Here is a 20,873-nt window from a genome sequence, read left to right as displayed (position 1 = left end):
GCTTTTAAAATTAATTGGAACGGGAAATCAGATGGTAGTATTCTCTGTAAGTTTTCAATATTAAATTAAGATTAATACGAACCATTAATCTGTTCTCAAGAATGCATAATGTATTTAATACTTAGAATGCCTGATGAAGTCAAAGCCTTAGTTGGCGAAACTGTCACATGTATGTAGTTTTTTAATGTTAATATATTGTTTTGCCCAGCAAATAATATTTTGTGTTTAATTATGTACCAAGCAAGCTTCTTCCTATGGAAAATATTAAAATGTCTGTTTCGAATGTTCTTTAGTGTATGGCAGACTATTGAACTCAGCTAATAAATACTTAGAAAAGATTACGTTCTAATTTATTTGCTAAATCTATTGCTGATCGCATACTGATTCTAAACATTGATAAAGGAAAAGGATTTAGACTTGGCTACAAGGTGTCGCTGCTGTCAGTAGTATACGTATACCGGGAAGGACAAATCAATTTTACAAAAGTGGCATGCATATGTGTAACTAGAGGATACCAATCGTTCTTTTGAGTTCCTTCGTGGCTAAGCGATTAGCTTTCGCGCCTTTGACGTGAGAGTCCCGGGTTCCATTCCCGGCGGGAGCTCATGTGGTTCGGATTCCACGTTAATCAGTAGGTCCACGTCTCATATAACCTTGCTGCTGAAGAGGACGTTAAACTCAAAATCAACTTAACAGTCGTTCTTTCAGAAAAAATGTTCCGGGGGCAAATTTAGTATTCCGGGGGCACTGCTGGTACTATTATATTTATTATTATATTATAGACGCGTTACTTTGGTCTCCTCCGGGGGACACTCTCAGAGCTCCAGAGAGGGGGGTCAGTGTCCCCTCAAAAACATGTCTGGAAGAAACACTGGAGGATACCAAGCCCTAGAACTGTTGACCCCATAGCATACCGTTGGAAGTTTTTGACCTTAGCCCGGTTCGACCCGATAAGCAAGCCGCCGCTAAGCAACACCAATTGTAAATATTGCATTGTTTGCAACATCTTTCATTTCATCTGGGTGCCCACCAGGTTTGCCAACTTTTCTTAAGAAAAATCGGGACGGAACAGTCAGTGTTGGATCCCCCCCTCTCCAGAGACGACTACAAGTAAGAGAGAAAACTATATAGATTTTTTATTACAAATGAGTTCTCTCTCTAAACTTTGTTTATATTAAATAAATTGTGGTTGTTTTGGAAAATAAGGTGCCACATTCATTCAAATTCGTGTTATTGAGATGATTATTTACATTGTTTTTAACGACTCGTACGTATAATCGTTTCCGAGGAGGGGGTCTCCAACACCGATTTTTCCGTCTCAATTTTTTCTTAAGAAAAGTTGGCAACCCTGGTTCCGACAGAATCGCTACGGTTCGCAACCCTGCTGCACAGAGACTTCAACGTTTGCCTTTATTACAACTATCATTTAACTTAAGTCAATAATTATTGAAGAACGGCAGGAGGTCATACTGGCTCAGTGGTAAAGCGGTTACCTCTGGTGCGTAGGGTCCTTAGTTCGATCTACAGCCAAGTAAGTTTGTGGTGGACAACATTGTGTCTGAGGGTTTTCTCGGGTTATTCCCTCATATTCTCATTCCAGCAATTCCTCCATTATCATTCACTTGCCTTAATCATCGTCTCCTTTAGCCTAAAGGATATGAACATGGGAAGTTAAATTAAAATATTTCATTTCATTTCATTAAAGAACTGCAATTAATCCGCCCAAGCCCCAAGCCCGGCCCGGCCTAAAGAAAGTCTAAACAAAAAGCAATTTATATCAACAAACGCAACACAGCTATAGCGGATTATTGTTTTGACTCTGTGATTACCTCAACATCATAGCACTGAAAAAGTAACAAATTATGATTAGATTCATATCGTACTTGTTTCATTTTAAATTAATTTTTAAACAACTCTGAACCTGTTGAAAATGTTTATTAGATCTATTCTTTTGTTGTTCTTAATAGTATGTATAAAAATAAAAATATGTCTATCAGAACAAAAGTCAAAATAATATTTAAAAATATTTTCCGGTATTTGATTCTAATTATATTTAGAAACCTGCTGTACTCAAATAAATTGGCTGGGGTTCCACAAAACAAGTTATATCTGGGTATAAACGGGTAAATTTAGTATTCCTATGTAAGATTAACCTTCACAGGATAGGCCGTTCGTTCCTCCATCATATTATCTTGTCTAAAATACAGCTTGATTACTGGACCATGCCAGCTGTCCCGGTATGAATAGATTTAATCAGATATTTTACACGAAACACATGAATAACAATAGCGCCTGATAATTTATGTCGGAGAAAAAGGGATATACCTTCATCTAGCAGTGCATTGTGAACAAAATCAATGAAGATTTTGACTTAATTTACTTCACTATTATTATTCACTAGCAGAATACGCCGTTTCTCGCACGGGGAGAATACGTTTCATTTTGGACATAAAGGGCAATGGAGGCTGATTTTGGTTTTAAATGGCGTCGGAAGTATTACTGTTTGTCTCAGCGACTCCGAAAACTATGGATTCGACACTAATTTCGATCATTATATATCTTCTCCTCCTCCTTCCCAAGTTGCGAGGCTGAATTTAGATTTAAATAGCATCGGAAGTGTCATTGTTCTTATCGGCGACCGCGAAAACTATAAATTCGACACTTATATAAGTCATTTTCGATTATTTTTAAATATATCCCCCTTCCTCTCCCCTAAGTTTCACCGTCAAAGTTGATTGATTGATTTTTTGAGTTTTACGTCCCTTTTCAGCAGCGAGGCTATATGAGACGTGGACCTACTGATTAACGTGGAATCCGAACCACATGAGCTCCCGCCGGGAATCGAACCCGGACCTCCCACACCAAAGGCGCCTACGCTAACCGCTTAGCCACGGATGAGCTTCACCGTCAAAGTGATGCAATAAAAACTATCACAAGTTTGAACCTCATCCATGTTGAAAATTGATCCATATTGGTCAAGTGCTTCAAGAGTTATTAAGTTACAAAGACAGTATCTTTCATTTTCATTTTTTAATATATGTATATTCGCTTCCCGCTTCTCTACGTTACATCGTCAAAGTAAAAAGAAGAAAACCATCCCCTTCCCGAAGCACATTCGTGTTGACAGTTTGATCGAGATCGATGGGGTGGTTCAAGAGTTAGTAAGTTTTATTTATTTTTATATATCTTTCGCCTCCCCTCCTCCTTCCCTAAGCTCTACCGTCGAAGAGAAATGATAAAAAGAATTTCCGGATCCGAACCTCATCTATGTTAAAAATTTGATTGAGATAGGTCGGTGGTTCAAGAGATTAAGAATCACAAACGTAGTTACTTTCAATTTTATAATAGATTACAATATTTCCCATAAATCCACGAAAATATTTTAAACTTGCTAGTATTGTAGTTACTTTGTCTCAGCGACCCGAAAACTATAGATTCGACACTAATTTCGGTCATTATATATCTCCCCCTTCTCTTCCCGAAAATCAGCGAAAGCCCACGGTGGCTTAGTAGTAGAGCCTTCACCTCTAGTGTTTGGGGTCCCTGGTTCGATTCCAGCTCGCGCCAAGTGAACTTTGTGATGGACAAACACCGTGAGCGTTAGTTTTCCTGGGATTATCCCGTTTCCTCCCTTGTTCATTCCACCATTTCATTCATTTCTCATTATCACCGTCTCCTTTAACCTAGCCGGCATAAGCGTGGGACGTAAACCTTAAATATTTCATTTTTATAAAATCAGCGACAAGTATTTTTGTGATTCAACATTATAAAGGTAAATCTGTCATTCCTCTCTTCCCCCTCTGCTCTAAGAGCGTCTGGCATTGTTGACCCTATGATACCTAGAGTTTATTCCCTACTCTATAATGACAATTCTATCTAATTACGCCATCTTATATAGCAACACTGTAAAGACATCGCATGACCTTGAAACACAAACTTTCCTGCCGTCAAGTATACAACGATTCTTTTTACACTATACTTGCTTTTATTTTCACTGGTGTTATTACTATTAGATAAACAAACACCTAGGTCTATAATGTAATTGAAAGCATCTTTTAATATTTCCAGGAACAGGCTGGGTAGGATGGAAAAACGGAACGACCCCTAAAAGCTACGTGGAGGTTCTGTTTGAGTTCGACCAAGTAAGGAATTTCAGCTCTGTGACCCTTTACACCAACAATTTCTTCACCAGAGATGTTCAGGTAAGTGAAACAATATTAACTTTGTAATTCAATGCCGTATAATGATTCAAATAAGAATAAACCACTCTTAGAATATAGGACAACAAACAAAGCATTACTCGAATAAGAATTATTCGATTGTTGCGTTTATTGTTAAGTTTAACGTCCCAGACTTATGCTCCGAAGCTGAAGGGGACGGTGGTGACTATAATGAAGGAAACGGTAGAATGGAGAAAGTGGGAGAAAACTGAAAAGCCTTGAGAACCCTGAAATGGCGTTTATGCACTACAAAGCCTACTTGGCGCGAGCAGGGATCGAACCAGGACCTCAAGCATCAGAGTTGAGTGCTCTACCAAAAAAACCTGTTCAAATAATAATAGTTCATGTAAAGTCAATTTGCTTACAGTCCTCACTTACGTAATATGGAACTTACTTCAAGCCAATTTTCAAAGCACTAGATATTACAACCTATTTCAATCCACGGATCTTGTATATCTGTGACTGACGCCCAAACAAGCGTACAATAGGCATTGTCTCCGACCAACCGTGAAACATTGCAGCGTCTCTGTCATCCTGCTTTTCAATGGATCCTGTGCTGACGCTTACCGATCCCGTCACTTGCAGTGATTATGTACAATTTTAGAAAGACTATGTGTATCCTATGATCCATATGTTGTCTCCGGATATTAACCAATATTTCAGCATGATAATGCGCCCATTTACAGAGGTAAAGCTGATGTGGTGTGTTTTCAACAGTAGCGTTACTAAAGGCTTGGGTGCCCTCTCGCAGACAACATGGAGTGGGCCCCTTCCCTACTTTTCACTTCACGATTTGGGGGCCCTGATGGCTTGAGGCCTCCCCGCAATGTGGGGTCTGCCGGGCCCTTATTTACGCCCCTGGGTTTCAAGGGCATCCGTAACAAGTGTAACAATTTCCCTGGCCCACCAAATCCCCTATGAAAGTGATTAAACATGTGTGTCGACTTTGGAGATACGAATAATCTCTCTCAGTGATGCGGTGCTCTCAGGTGTAATGTTTCAACTTGCTACCATTCATCTCACTGTAACTTTATTCCACGTAGCATCAGAACTATTCTGAGGATGAAATGTGAACTAGCGCATTTTTGATCTGATAAGTTGCACTTTGCTGATGTTTCTGTTAAATTGGCAAGTATCTGATAACTTGAATGAGACTTTATAAGTTATGCCAAATAAATACTATGGAAATAATGTTTTATTTAAAGTAATAATATGTAAATACATATATAATATTCCAGTTTGTTGGTAAGTCACCTCAAGGAATTTACAAAGCAAAGTTAGTTAAAGATTTTTGCAATGCATTACTTCCATAAGGTGAGGGTTAATGTCATTGTTTTAAAAGTATTAACTTATATGATTTTTTTAAAAGTTTTATGCTATTCTTTAAATTTAGCATAAAGTTTATGATATAAATTAATTCTCTTACTTTTAAGCAAGCTATATGATTTATTAAACTGATTTTTGTATTTCATACATTAATGAAGCTATATGATTTATTAAACTGATTTTTGTATTTCATACATTAATATACCACTAAGTGTGTTATGTTACTTTTGATTTCAGGTGTTCTCAAAAGCTAAAATTTCCTTCAGTATTGGAGGAAAGTTCTTCAACGGACGTCCGTTAGTCTACACTTATATGCCAGACACTGCGCTCGAGCATGCCAGAAATATATCCATCAACTTACAAAATGGGATTGGTCAGTTCGTCAAATTACAACTGTACTTTGCATCCAAGTGGATTATGGTCAGCGAAGTATATTTTGACTCTGGTAAGTACATAATAAAGTGTTTTTGATTCGGTTGCATACGATGGTAGATTGGTTTAAAGAATACTTCGACACTGTTAAGCGGGTTTTTGTTATTTTTCGTTAAATCATGATCGTATCACTCCTTAACTTACATACGCATTGAACAAAATATGTTGAGGAAAATAACCTACCAGCATCCACTTTATGTTCCAAAATACAGGGTGTTTCAAAACAACACCGAAAACGTTTGGGAGGTGATTCCTGACACCAAAATAAGACAAAAAATATAGGCCAACCTGGGTGCACAAATGCTTCCTTTCGGAGTTATAGGCTGCCGAAAATATGAAAAAAATGAAGTTTAGAGGTCCATAGCTCCGAAACTATAGGACCTACTGTACTCAGGCCAAGACTTCACTTAGGAACACTCCGATACTTCCGAAATAATTTTCATAGAGGGAGTTTGGCTATGGGCACATAATTTGAAGTACTCACCAACTACCTCTATAAAAGTTGTTGCAGAAATACCGCAGGATTCTGAAACTTGGATATTTGGATAGGGTACATACTAGTTCTTAAGTGAAATCTTGTCCCGACTACGGTAAGTCCTATAGATTTGGAGCTATGGACCTTTAAATTTCATTTCTTCATGTTTTCGGCAGCTTATAATTTCAAAAGGAAGCATTTGTGCACCCAGATTGGTCTCTGCTTTTTGTCTTATTTTGGTGTCAGAAATCTCCTCCCAAACGTAGTCGGTGTTGTTCTCAAAGTATCTTTTCGCAAGTATACTTTTATGTTCCACATTTTAGCGAACCACACTTCATATATGTGTACACTAATACGATCACATCCATTACATTATACGAATATCAACGTTCACATGACATCAACTGGTTTCGTGTACATCTGCACAACTACAATTATCTTATATCCTTTCCAGCGTACCCACCATATCATTTTATAATCTCTATGGACGAACGTCTAAACGCCTTCAACAACTGGATGGAATTCAAAATGGCCGATTTCAAATGGCCACTATGATGCCAAATGGCACCATCTGGTGCACCTCCGCTCAAGGTTTCGTCATCTTTCCTCGAGCCGTTTGAAAAATACAAAGGTGGTGCTGAACTTTTGCTCAACTCTGTACAGTCCTATAGTATTTAATCTAAATATATTAAATACGATAGTATGTGAAAGCAAATAATATGTTTCGACGTGAATTTTTAAGAAGTAGCTTAGCCTTTAATCTATAGCTGTATGTCGAATGTTTCTCAGAACATGTACTGCACTGTTGTGATGCCTTTTGATTAGGGTAATCCTTCGTAAGCAATGAATATTAGACACATTTAATGTCGTTAGTATACTCGGATGTGAGATGTGTATGATAATGGTAACATTGCTCACATTGTAGTGAAAGAGGAGACGGTGAATAAGAGGGCTCGACCTTATAGCACCGTCGATAAATATAAGCGCCGTTAGGCAAAAGTTTGTCTATCAATTACTGTTGATTTGTGGGTCTCTGCACAAGATATGTTACGCCCGAGTTGTGCTTGATACAGATAAAATTTCACAGAAAATTCTTCCTGCTGTAATTCGTCATATGTAGATTTCCTCATTGGTGCTATCTGATTCCACTCCTCGTATAATAACTGATGGTATTGGCTATCACCTAGGACGAGGAGAAATTTTGCATGTGCTTGGAGTTAAAGCTTTTGACCCAAATATATCAAAATGGTCTTGTTACGCTCATGTGATGCAAAATTTGATTTGATAGGTTTTAAAATTGTGCCTCATGAGTTTTGATGATTTCGCGGATGTCAGGACGAGGGACGTATTTAACTAAAGTTCATTCAACGAACCTTCTGATCCTGATGTAAACATTGCAGAATGGTATCACTCCGCCAATCGTCGGATGATTGGCTATTTATCAGCTCTTCTTTCGAGAAGCACGTCCTTTTAATCTGTCGGTGTTTTACATAGTATACTCCTCGCACACGGTCATATTGTAAACTGTGATACGCGCCTAATGTGGGTCAAAGCCACTTTCTACCCATGTGTATTCTCTTTTATTCCATTTATTCAATTTAGTTCTGTTATTTAATTGTAAGGAAATCGCATTTCTGGTAATGAGCCTTACAAGCAACAAAAACATTGAAAAACAGCTTACTTAACAATGGACTATTTTCTTCTTCCGCATAGATGTTCCAAGGCTCTTTAACCAATAAAATGAAACAATCGCCACGTGTATTTGTTTACATGAGGTGCTGAACGTTTCTTGAATAAACTATAACTACTGAAAAACTGCGCGAAGAGTGTAATATTTTTGATCATAATCAGTTACGTAACAGAAAGTTATACACAGGTTATAGTTGGTGGTATGCATGGGCGGAGTTAGGAATTGTCTGCTGGGGGTACAGACCTTTTGTCTGTTGGGGGAACGGTAAACACAAATGAGAACTGAATGATCTTATAAGTGGCATTATCATTTTTTATCAAAACGTTGGGGTGCAATGACCCCCTGGCCCCCCATAACTCAGCCCATGGTGGTATGGGGTATACAGGCAGAAGTTAGTGTCCAATACATAGTATGGCTGACAGTTTAATCAACGATGGGTGTAATTAGTTGTTTCCTCGGACACAGGCTTGTTCACCATCACAGAGAGACCTAGAGCGAATATGGTGTCCTTTAGTTTAAATATTAGAAACAAGGGTATTGAGTCCTAATATCCCAGTAACAATTCGAAGCTGTGCTCTCTGTCGATCGTGTGGGCCAGTGCTATTCAACCTTTTTTGCTCTCGTATCCCCTAGACACAGTTTGCCTTCCAATTGTATACCCCTGAAGCTGTTTAAAAGAAATTAAATCGGACTGAACTTATTAAACTTAATACACATGTTCTGTTGAGTAAAACGGGGGGCAAATAGAGACCCGACAAAAGGACAATCAGTGTGCTAATCAAAAAATTATGCACAGGGGGGAGGGGGATAAAGTGCACATCCGAAAAAAAATAACATAGGAAATTTCAAAACGTATGGGAGACATCCAGTTCTAGTGAGGAGGAGTTTTCCCTCATCCTCCCTCATAATTCCTATACTGAAGACAATGGTAAAAATTCAAAAGCCAAAAGTAACTTTAGAACTAAACTGTCAATAAGATGACTGAGCTTGTTTCCGGGACTCAAACTCCTCGATTTTTGATCGAATCTTCGAGAGTGCGAGAATCAGAGCTGGATTCAAGCAATCTCTGTGTTTCGATTTTATTGATGTTAACGCAGAGAAACCCTGTTCACATAAATATGTCAATGGAAATGGAGGAAGTTGGGAAATAGAACTGATCATTCAATAAATTCTCCAACTATGATCATCCAATAAATATTGGAAATCTATCCGCGTACCCCCGGTTAAATAGCACTGATGTGGGCTGATGTTAAGAGGAGTTCGTTAAACGAAATTCGATGATTCGGGAGCCTTGAATAAGTGCCGGTAGTGATAGTGAAGGAGCCTAGGACTGAAGCCTAAATGAAGATTTAGGCGAATGACAATATAATGAGATGAGTCAAAAAGCAAGTTAGCCTCCGAAAGTGAGAACATTTGTAAGACCTCTGCAGAGGCGGATATAAAAAGTTAAAACTAAGGGGGAGGGGTAACTAGAAGCCAGACTATGATAGGCATACCATGAATTTGTACTATAAACTTTCAAAAAAAATAAAGTAATAGTTTCAATTATATTTGTCACTCAAAAAACTGGGAGGCCTAGACCCCCCTGCCCTGGGCTAGATCCTCCTCTTCCTCTAAGTACCGTATAGTGTTTTGGTATGGTCTTTAATGCATCTTGCGACACTCACGTCATAACCAAATACAACAGAAGTTAGGCATCTTGTTATTTTAAGTATTCTCAATTTCGTCTCTGTTCACTTTTTTTTTCTTTTTCTCAAGGTACATTTCGGAGGCCCTTGACAAACGAAAATTTTTGCGGTACATTCCGGTACAAACGTATTAAAAACGATTGGCATAGGTTTTGTTTCGAAATCCCAAGGTGGGGGGGGCTGCCATTTCCACAGCCCCCACTTTAAAACTCTTATATCTTTGTACTGGAAGTGGTATAAACGAAAATTTTTGCCGTACATTCCGGTACAAATGTAATACAAACGATTGGTATAGGTTTTGTTTCGAAATTCCAAGGTGGGGGCTGTGTAAACGGTAGCCCCTAGTTTAAAACTCTTGTATCTTTGTACCGATAGTGGTACAAACGAAAGTATTTGCGGTACATTTACAACGAGATTGTATATCTAATCTATAAATTACTTCCATTTTCTTGTAGTTATTTTGGGCGACGGCGCTTAAAAGTGCACAATTTGTTGATAAGAAGAAGGTTGATTTTATATAGATAATCAGGTAATATGAGTTGTTAAAAAGAAGATAGCTATTTTGATGGTTGCTATGACAACATAATAATAATTTTCATGAAGATTTTGAGAATAAAAAGTTAATGGTGTTCTCCATTTGATGTGTTTAATTCTCAATGGTCATGCAATCAGTAGTTTTTACAAGTATAGGTAAATAAAATTTAGGTGTTTAGCCATTTTGACTTATATTGCAATTCGGACTGTGGTCATACTATATAACGAAATATAAAATATAAAAGTCATTTATCGTTATACATTCCGGTACAAATGTAGTACAAACGATTGGTATAGATTTTGTTTCAAAATTCCAAGGTGGGGCTCTGCCGTTTCCACAGCCCCCACTTTAAAACTCATATCTTTGTACCGGAGGTGGTACAAACAAATTTTTGCCGTACATTCCGGTACAAAGGTAGTACAAATGATTAGCATAGGTTTTGTTTCGAAATGCCAAAGTGAGGGAGCTGTGGAAATTTATCTTTTTTTTTTTTTTCTCAACCCTTTTCAAGTTTATCGGAAGTAAAGTTATGATTTTAAAAAGACGGTGTATAATGCGTTCTTGAAATCAAAATAATGACTAAATGTACTGAAAAATGATGATTTTGTTATTAAAGATTTCAATTGAGAAGGGTGAAAGTAGTTTTTTTTTTAGACTTTCTTTGTATGTATTTGAAAATAATATACTATGCTGCCATCTGCAGTGCTTAATTACAAGTAGAAAACAAGTTTTTAAAAAAAAAAAAAAAACTTTCGGTACGAGGTGATCTTAACGGTTGTAATTTTTTCCGCCTTCTTTTTATACGTAGTATATAGAAACAAATGAGCCGTGTTTTCTTCTCTCATTTCCTTCATCAGTTCGCATCTTTTGTATCTTGGTTGTAATTAAACCTCCTCCATTTTTCTTCTTCTTACTTGTTTTCTCTTTCTGTGCTAAGTAGTCCTTTTCTGCTTATATTCCCAGCTCATTTACCATCCTTAAAATGTCCCTAAACTACTTTTTCCCCTTTTTTTCTTTTTTACAAAAAAAAAGTTTGATCTTTTTGTGGAGTAGCTAATCATAATATAAGGTAGCTATATACAAAGAATTTGCGTTTCTTACTCCGTAAACCCCTCCATTTATGAACGTTGGTACTTGTAAAGTGGGGGTTATTTAGCCGTATCGAAGCTATTTCTTTTCTTTTTCTTTTTTCTTCTTCTTTAATGAACTGAACTCCCCGTAACCTCGGCAAAGAAATTTCCAGATATTTGGTTTTCTTAAGCTTTTTGTTAAAACGAAGAAGAAGGGCAGAGTTATTTATATCCCCCTCTCCTTCCCCGGGAGTTTCGAACATTACAACTAATAGAAACAAGAGAAACTCGAAAAAGTATTTATATAGAAGGGCGCAGAACCTGGGGGCTGGGGGGCCCGGTTCCCCCCAAAGCTTATGTGGGCCTCTGGCATTGTATTTATGAATATACAATATTTGGTATAATTTGAATGCAATTTGTCTTACAATTTTCATATATGCCTTCTGTTTCTGAATGCCCCCCCAAAAAAAAATTTACAGAGAAATCGGCGCCCTTGTTTATATAGAAAGTTGTAGAATGTCTGTAAGATTCTACAACCTTACCAGTATTGGGAAGAAGCGGCTCCCGATAACTTGGTAGATGTCAATCCTGTACTGAAGTTCTTTGTCACGTGACGGTCGTTTGTATCGGCAGCCAGTTTCCTTGAACTTTTTAATCAACGGGGGGGGGGAGGCACGATGGATCAGTGGTAGAACGATTACCTTTCGTACGTGGTGTCCCTGCTTCTATCCCCAGCCAAGTAAGTTTGTGGTAGGCACCATCATGTCAGTGGATTTTCTCGGGGTACTCCCCTTTCCTCTCACATTCCCATTGCACCAAGAGCTCCTCCGTGGCTAAGCGGTTGGCGTACGTGCCTTTGGCACGCGAGACCCGGGTTCGATTTCCGGCGGGAGCTCATGTGGTTCGGATTCCGCGTTAATCAGTAGGTCCACGTCTCATATAGCCTCGCTGCTGAACGGGACGTTAAACTCAAAATCAACTCATCTCAACTCAACTCTCATTGCACCAATTTTTCCATCATCATTCGCTTGCCTTAATTATTTGTCCCCCTTACGGCTATTGCATGCTACGGCACTTCGTGTGTCGAAGACGCGCCATAGACTGTGTTGTCGCGTTGCCAACACACACCCGCGACGCCACAGACTCTAAATCTTACTCCAATTGTCGCGGGAATGTGACACAATTTTTTTTAGCCAGACTACATCCGGGGCCTAGTCAGTATATTGCTAAAACCGCCACTGACTACACGAGGTATTACTTTCATGCGTCGTGGCTTCTCCTTACGCATTTCATTATGGAGTGCTATGAGTGCTGGAGTGCATCAGCGTTATGCCTAAGTGCTTATAAAACATTATTGTTCATATTTTCGTACAGTATACATATTAAATACACAGAACATAAAAATAACATGAAATGTTATAAAATTATATATTGGCCTGGGGATCACATATTGTGAATGTGTAAAATATATTTGGGAGTATCTGGTCATTTGTGCTTTTTTTTTAAGTCTAATCTGAAATAGTTAAGTGAAGCGATAAACAATGTAGTTTTATGTTGTAATTTCCACCAAATATTTCATTGGCTTGGTACTGAACTTTGGAAAATGTAAGAAAGAACAAAATGGCAAGATCCAGTGTATTTACCGATACTATTCTTCTCTTTCAATGGCGTATCCATGAATCCACTATGGAATGCACAACACACTTTTCCCATGTTTTCGTCTTTTCAATTCTGTTGCTATGTGAATCACTGCTGGAGTTCCACATACTGGATTGTGCCTGGATTTCTACAATGAAAGTGTCTGTGTCGAAAGCTTCCATTGAGATCATTTTTTAGAATGACTACCTGGTTGCTGAAAAGAAAAATTGTGGCCCTGTGGCGCGTCTTCGACACATGAATAGTGATGAGCGCAAGAGTCTTGGTCTTGCAGTTTTTGCAAGAGTCTTGCATGCAAGACCAAGACCAAGACTAAGACTCTTGCGCAAGAGTCTTACACAAGTGCCGGTGTCACAGGGATTTTTTATCCCTGGAAAGTTTTACCCCCTGGAAATCTTTACCTCCTTGTCGGTTTCTCGTAACTTCAAAGGAAAAGTCAAAAGCCACATTAAAAATTCATATAATTAAATGTGATCTCTCAGTGTATGCACTCACTTTGGTCAAGATGGCTTTAAATCCGAAGATTTGGTAGGGGGTAAAAATTTCCTAGGAAATTATTACCTCCCTGTCGGATATTGGTTACTTCAAAGACAAACTCAAATGTTATATTATAATTTGAAAGCACTCTGTAGTATCTCTTAACAGACACAGTCACTTTGGCCAAGATGGCTTTAAATCCGAAGATTTGGTAGGGGGTAAAAATTTCCTAGGAAATTATTACCTCCCTGTCGGCTATTGGTTACTTCAAAGACAAACTCAAATCTTACATTATAAATTGATACCACTCTGTAGTATCTCTTAACAGACACAGTCACTTTGGCCAAGATGGCTTTAAATCCGAAGATTTGGTAGGGGGTAAAAATTTCCTAGAAAATTATTACCTCCCTGTCGGATATTGGTTACTTCAAAGACAAACTCAAATGTTACATTATAAATTGAAAGCACTCTGTAGTATCTCTTAACAGACACAGTCACTTTGGCCAAGATGGCTTTAAATCCGAAGATTTGGTAGGGGGTAAAAATTTCCTAGAAAATTATTACCTCCCTGTCGGTTATTGGTTACTTCAAAGACAAACTCAAATGTTACATTATAAATTGATACCACTCTGTAGTATCTCTTAACAGACACAGTCACTTTGGCCAAGATGGCTTTAAATCCGAAGATTTGGTAGGGGGTAAAAATTTCCTAGGAAATTATTACCTCCCTGTCGGATATTGGTTACTTCAAAGACAAACTCAAATGTTATATTATAATTTGAAAGCACTCTGTAGTATCTCTTAACAGACACAGTCACTTTGGCCAAGATGGCTTTAAATCCAAAGATTTGGTAGGGGGTAAAAATTTCCTAGGAAATTATTATCTCCCTGTCGGTTATTGGTTACTTCAAAGACAAACTCAAATGTTACATTATAAATTGATACCACTCTGTAGTATTTCTTAACAGACACAGTCACTTTGGCCAAGATGGCTTTAAATCCGAAGATTTGGTAGGGGGGTAAAAATTTCCTAGGAAATTATTACCTCCCTGTCGGCTATTGGTTACTTCAAAGACAAACTCAAATGTTACATTATAAATTAAAAGCACTCTGTAGTATCTCTTAACAGACACAGTCACTTTGGCCAAGATGGCTTTAAATCCGAAGATTTGGTAGGGGGTAAAAATTTCCTAGGAAATTATTACCTCCCTGTCGGCTATTGGTTACTTCAAAGACAAACTCAAATGTTACTTTATAAATTGAAAGCACTCTGTAGTATCTCTTAACAGACACAGTCACTTTGGCCAAGATGGCTTTAAATCCGAAGATTTGGTAGGGGGTAAAAATTTCCTAGAAAATTATTACCTCCCTGTCGGATATTGGTTACTTCAAAGACAAACTCAAATGTTACTTTATAAATTGAAAGCACTCTGTAGTATCTCTTAACAGACACAGTCACTTTGGCCAAGATGGCTTTAAATCCGAAGATTTGGTAGGGGGTAAAAATTTCCTAGGAAATTATTACCTCCCTGTCGGATATTGGTTACTTCAAAGACAAACTCAAATGTTATATTATAATTTGAAAGCACTCTGTAGTATCTCTTAACAGACACAGTCACTTTGGCCAAGATGGCTTTAAATCCGAAGATTTGGTAGGGGGTAAAAATTTCCTAGGAAATTATTACCTCCCTGTCGGATATTGGTTACTTCAAAGACAAACTCAAATGTTATATTATAATTTGAAAGCACTCTGTAGTATCTCTTAACAGACACAGTCACTTTGGCCAAGATGGCTTTAAATCCAAAGATTTGGTAGGGGGTAAAAATTTCCTAGGAAATTATTACCTCCCTGTCGGTTATTGGTTACTTCAAAGACAAACTCAAATGTTACATTATAAATTGATACCACTCTGTAGTGTTTCTTAACAGACACAGTCACTTTGGCCAAGATGGCTTTAAATCCGAAGATTTGGTAGGGGGGTAAAAATTTCCTAGGAAATTATTACCTCCCTGTCGGCTATTGGTTACTTCAAAGACAAACTCAAATGTTACATTATAAATTGAAAGCACGATGTAGTATCTCTTAACAGACACAGTCACTTTGACCAAGATGGCTTTAAATCCGAGGATTTGATAGGGGGGTAAAAATTTCCTAGGAAATTATTACCTCCCTGTCGGCTATTGGTTACTCCAAAGGCAAACTCAAATGTTATATTATAAATTGAAAGCACTCTGTAGTATCTCTTAACAGACACTGTCACTTTGGCCAAGATGACTTTAAATCCGAAGATTTGGTAGGGGGTAAAGATTTCCTAGGAAATTATTACCTCCCTGTCGGCTATTGGTTACTTCAAAAACAAACTCAAATGTTATATTATAAATTGAAAGCACTCTGTAGTATCTCTTAACAGACACAGTCATTTTGGCCAAGATGGCTTTAAATCTGAAGATTTAATAGGGGTGGTAAAAATTTCCTAGGAAATTATTACCCCCCTGTCGGTTATTGGTTACTTCAAAGAGAAGCTGAAATGTTAGATTATAAATTTCTATCATTCCATGTTATCTGTTAACGAATGGACTCACTTTGGTCAAGATGACTTAATATCTTAAGATTTGATAGGAGGGTAATAATTTCCTGAGAAATTTATACGCTCTGTCGGTTTTTGATTACTTCGAGACCAATTGAAATGTTGCATTATAAATTTATATTATTTCGTGTTATGTTTTAACAGACGCACTCACTTTGGCCAAGATTGCTTTATATCCGAGAATTTGAGAGGGGGTAATATTTTCATAGGGAATTTATCCCCCTTTATCCGTTCTTAATTATTTCTAAGACAAAGTGTAATGTTACTTTATAAATTGGTATTATGCCCTGGTGTCTCTTAACAGACGCATTGATTGTCGGTAAGATGTTTTTATATCAGAAATTTTATAGGGGGTGCTTTTTCCCCTAGGAGATTTATACTCTTGCATTGGTTCTGTGCTATTTCAAGAATAAGGTCAAATTTGTACATTATAAATTGATGTTAAATCGTTTTATGTCTTAACATACGCACTCACTTTGTGGACGATAAAGGATGGTTTTATTTTCGGAAAGTTTATAGGCAGATGATATATAAAGAAAGCTAAACTTATTTTTGTTTTTAATGAGATGTTGAAATACCAAATTAGATGACTGGAGTTAAATAGAGCCCGAAAATATACACGTTTTTATAAGATAATTTTCACCCGTATCTTTGCTTCCACTTCGAAATTCCAAAAATCGTTTCTTTTTGGTATCTTACGTCTCAGATCCTACGTACTGACTAAGCATAAGTTTCCAACTGGTAGGACTTGAGAATCTTTTTTTTACAAGCCTTGTACGTTGTTCTGGTGGGTAGCTCGCGCTAGCTAGCTTAGCCATTTTGAACAGTGTTAACAACTTTATCAATGATTATATACCGGGTACGGTTTGAGATATCGAAGTGCTGTAAACGGTAAAATAAATTGTACGTTCATTGTAAACCATACATGTAACTAGATATAATATTTACCTAAGATTTTTTTTTAAATAAAGACTTTCAAAAAATTCAATATTTTCAACCCCTGTAACTTCGTTTCTATTCATTCAAAAAACGTCATACCATGACCATGGTATTCAGCGCTAAAGTTCTTTCGATGTACATTATTCTGTGCATCTCTGTTGTGCTGTGTCTGCGTTAGAGGCTTCCAAACTTCGGATGTTTGTGATACCATAATATCTTTAACTTACAACACTGATTAATAAAAGTGGCATTTTAGGTTTACAATTGACATGTTGGTTTGAAATATGTAATAAACTGGCGTAGTGCCATTTGAAAAAATATAAACTTATATTTGGTTGGCAACACTGTTGTGAATTTCTGTCTAAACCCGTTATAGCGGATGATCATGATAATTTGTCTACCATATGTATATAAGGAGAGAGAGAGAGGAATAAATCGCAATAACGTGGTTTTTAATTGAAAGATGTGTTTTACGTTTTCAATCATTTATGTTATAAACTGTGCAATAACAGTTATCAAGATTAAAAGGCAACTAATATCTAATATTTTACACTACAAACTACGTAATAATTTGGAATCAAAATCTGCTTTCTCGGTTGCAAATAACATACTTTAAAATTAGATTTACTTACTTTTGTTTCAAAAGATTGTTTATTCTCAATATATTTTTCTTCCCACGTGTTCCCCACTGTCAAAAGAGTCAAATCGAGTTTCAAAAATGAAATGAAATCTTTGAGTTTTACGTCCCACGGTTATGCCGGTTAGGCTAAAGGAGACGGTGATGATGAGTAACGAATGAAATGGTGGAATGAAGAAAGTGGGAGGAAACAGGAACACCCACGCACACGGCGTTTGTCCACCACAAAGTTCACTTGGCGGGGGCTGGGATCGAACCCGGACACCCAGCACCAGAGGTGAACGCTCTACCACTGAGCCACCGCGGCCCCGAATCGAGTTTCAAAATCAATACATTCCTTTCGACGCTACTGAATCCTTAAATCTCGACTACTAGTGAAATAAGTCAAGAGCTGCTTCCAGGAACGAAATTATGAAACATTTTTTAACAGTGTTTCGGAGGAAAGTTTCTTCCTCCTTTTATACTAGGCCGCTAAGATGTAAGATTTGAATTATTCCTGTTGAAGAGCAACTTATACAAACTTCATTGATATAATAAGAAAACAATTAATAGAAAATAACACTTAGACACTGCAACCATCTTAAGACACCTGGGGGACACGGTGGCTCAGTGGTAGAGCGTTCACCTCCGGTGCTTGGGGTCACTGGTTCGATCCCAGCTCGCGTCGTGTGGAACTTCTGGTGGACAAACACCGTGCTCGTGGGTTTTCTCGGAATTCTCTCGTTTCCTCCCACTTTCTTCATTCCACCATTTCATTCATTTCTCACAATCACCGTCTAATTTACCCTAACTGGCATAATCGTGGGACATAAAACTAAAAGATTTCATTTCATTTTTCCATTAAGACACCATCGTCAGACAGCAAATCACGTGCAAAACTGGAAAAGCAATTATTTCCTAGGAAAACATTACCAACTATCAAATTTTGGATTATGAAGTCAAATTTTCGGACATAAAGCAATCTTCCCCAGAGTGATTGAATCTGTTAAGAAATAACACGGAGTAGCATCAATTTAAAATATAACAATTGATATTGTCTTTGAAGTAACCAAAAACCGACATGCGGTATAAATATCTTAGGAAAATATTACCCACTATCAAATTTTCGGACATAAAGTCATATTGACCAAAGTGAGTGCCTCCGCTAACAAACAACACAGAATGGTAATAATTTATAATGTAACATTGATTTCCTTAATGTAACCAAAACTCGATATGAGGGTATAATTTCCTAGGAAATTATTACCCCCCTACCAAATCTTCGGATATAAAGCCATCTTGGCCAAGGTGACTGTGTCTGTTAAGAGATACTACAAAGTGCTTTCAAATTATAATATAACATTTCAGTTTGACTTTGAAGTAACCAATAGCCGACAGGGAGGTAATAATTTTCTAGGAAATTTTTACCCCCCTACCAAATCTTCGGATTTAAAGCCATCTTGGCCAAAATGATTGTGTCTGTTAAGAGATACTACAGAGTGCTTTCAAGTTATAATATAACATTTGAGTTTGTCTTTGAAGTAACCAATAGCCGACAGGGAGGTAATAATTTCCAAGGAAATTTTTACCCCCCTTACAAATCTTCGGATTTAAAGCCATCTTGGCCAAAGTGACAGTGTCTGTTAAGAGATACTACAGAGTGCTTTCAATTTATAATGTAACATTTGAGTTTGTCTTTGAAGTAACAAATAGCCGACAGGGAGGTAATAATTTCCTAGGAAATTTTACCCCCCTACCAAATCTTCGGATTTAAAGCCATCTTGGCCAAAATGACTGTGTCTGTTAAGAGATACTACAGGGTGGTCTCAATTTATAATATAACATTTGAGTTTGTCTTTGAAGTAATCACTAGCCGACAGGGAGGTAATAATTTCCTAGGAAATTTTTACCCCCTACCAAATCTTTGCATTTAAAGCCATCTTGGCTAAAGTGACTGTGTCTGTTAACAGATACTACAGGGTGGTATCAATTTATAATATAACATTTGAGTTTGTCTTTGTAGTAACCAATAGCCGACAGGGAGGTAATAATTTTCTAGGAAATTTTTACCCCCCTACCAAATCTTCGGATTGAAAGCCATCTTGGCTAAAGTGACTGTTTCTGTTAAGAGATACTACAGAGTGGTATCAATTTATAATATAACATTTGTGTTTGTCTTTGAAGTAATCAATAGCCGACAGGGAGGTAATAATTTCCTAGGAAATTTTTACCCCCCTACCAAATCTTTGTTTTTTAAGCCATCTTGGCTAAAGTGACTGTGTCTGTTAAGAGATACTAGAGAGAGGTATCAATTTATGATATGACATTTGAGTCTGTCTTTGAAGTAACCAATAGCCGACAGGGAGGTAATAATTTTCTAGGAAATTTTTACCCCCTACCAAATCTTCGGATTTAAAGCCATCTTGGCCAAAGTGACTGTGTCTGTTAAGAGATACTAGAGAGAGGTATCAATTTATGATATAACATTTGAGTTTGTCTTTGAAGTAACCAATAATCGACAGGGAGGTAATAATTTCCTAGGAAATTTTTACCCCCCCCTACCAAATCTTCGGATTTAAAGCCATCTTGGCCAAAGTGACTGTGTCTGTTAAGAGATACTACAGAGTGGTATCAATTTATGATATAACATTTGAGTTTGTCTTTGAAGTAACCAATAGCCGACAGGGAGGTAATTGTTTCCTAGGAAATTTTTACCCCCCTACCAAATCTTCGGATTTAAAGCCATCTTGGCCAAAGTGACTGTGTCTGTTAAGAGATACTACAGAGTGGTATCAATTTATGATATAACATTTGAGTTTGTCTTTGAAGTAACCAATAGCCGACAGGGAGGTAATTGTTTCCTAGGAAATTTTTACCCCCCTACCAAATCTTCGGATTTAAAGCCATCTTGGCCAAAGTGACTGTGTCTGTTAAGAGATACTACAGAGTGGTATCAATTTATAATGTAACATTTGAGTTTGTCTTTGAAGTAACCAATAACCGACAGGGAGGTAATAATTTCCTAGGAAATTTTTACCCCCCTACCAAATCTTCGGATTTAAAGCCATCTTGACCAAAGTGAGTGCATACACTGAGAGATCACATTCAATTATATGAATTTTTAATGTGACTTTTGACTTTTCCTTTGAAGTTTCCAGAAA

General features: G+C 37.4%; 1 protein-coding gene across 1 annotated transcript in view; it reads left to right on the top strand.

Moving 5' to 3' along the window:
• LOC145689861 (discoidin domain-containing receptor 2-like) overlaps positions 1-20,873 on the top strand; it is a 563,912-nt gene that overhangs the window by 394,004 nt on the left and 149,035 nt on the right. Inside the window, exons 7-8 of the mRNA XM_081764129.1 lie at positions 4,069-4,202; positions 5,784-5,991. Coding sequence (XP_081620255.1) covers positions 4,069-4,202; positions 5,784-5,991 — 342 coding nt within the window. The remainder of the gene's footprint in view (positions 1-4,068; positions 4,203-5,783; positions 5,992-20,873) is intronic.

The sequence above is a fragment of the Thermobia domestica genome, chromosome 7, assembly GCF_964235325.1.
Source record: "Thermobia domestica chromosome 7, izTheDome1.hap1.1, whole genome shotgun sequence".
Classification (NCBI taxonomy): Eukaryota; Metazoa; Arthropoda; class Insecta; order Zygentoma; family Lepismatidae; genus Thermobia; species Thermobia domestica.
This window is presented reverse-complemented; position numbering and strand designations above follow the sequence as displayed.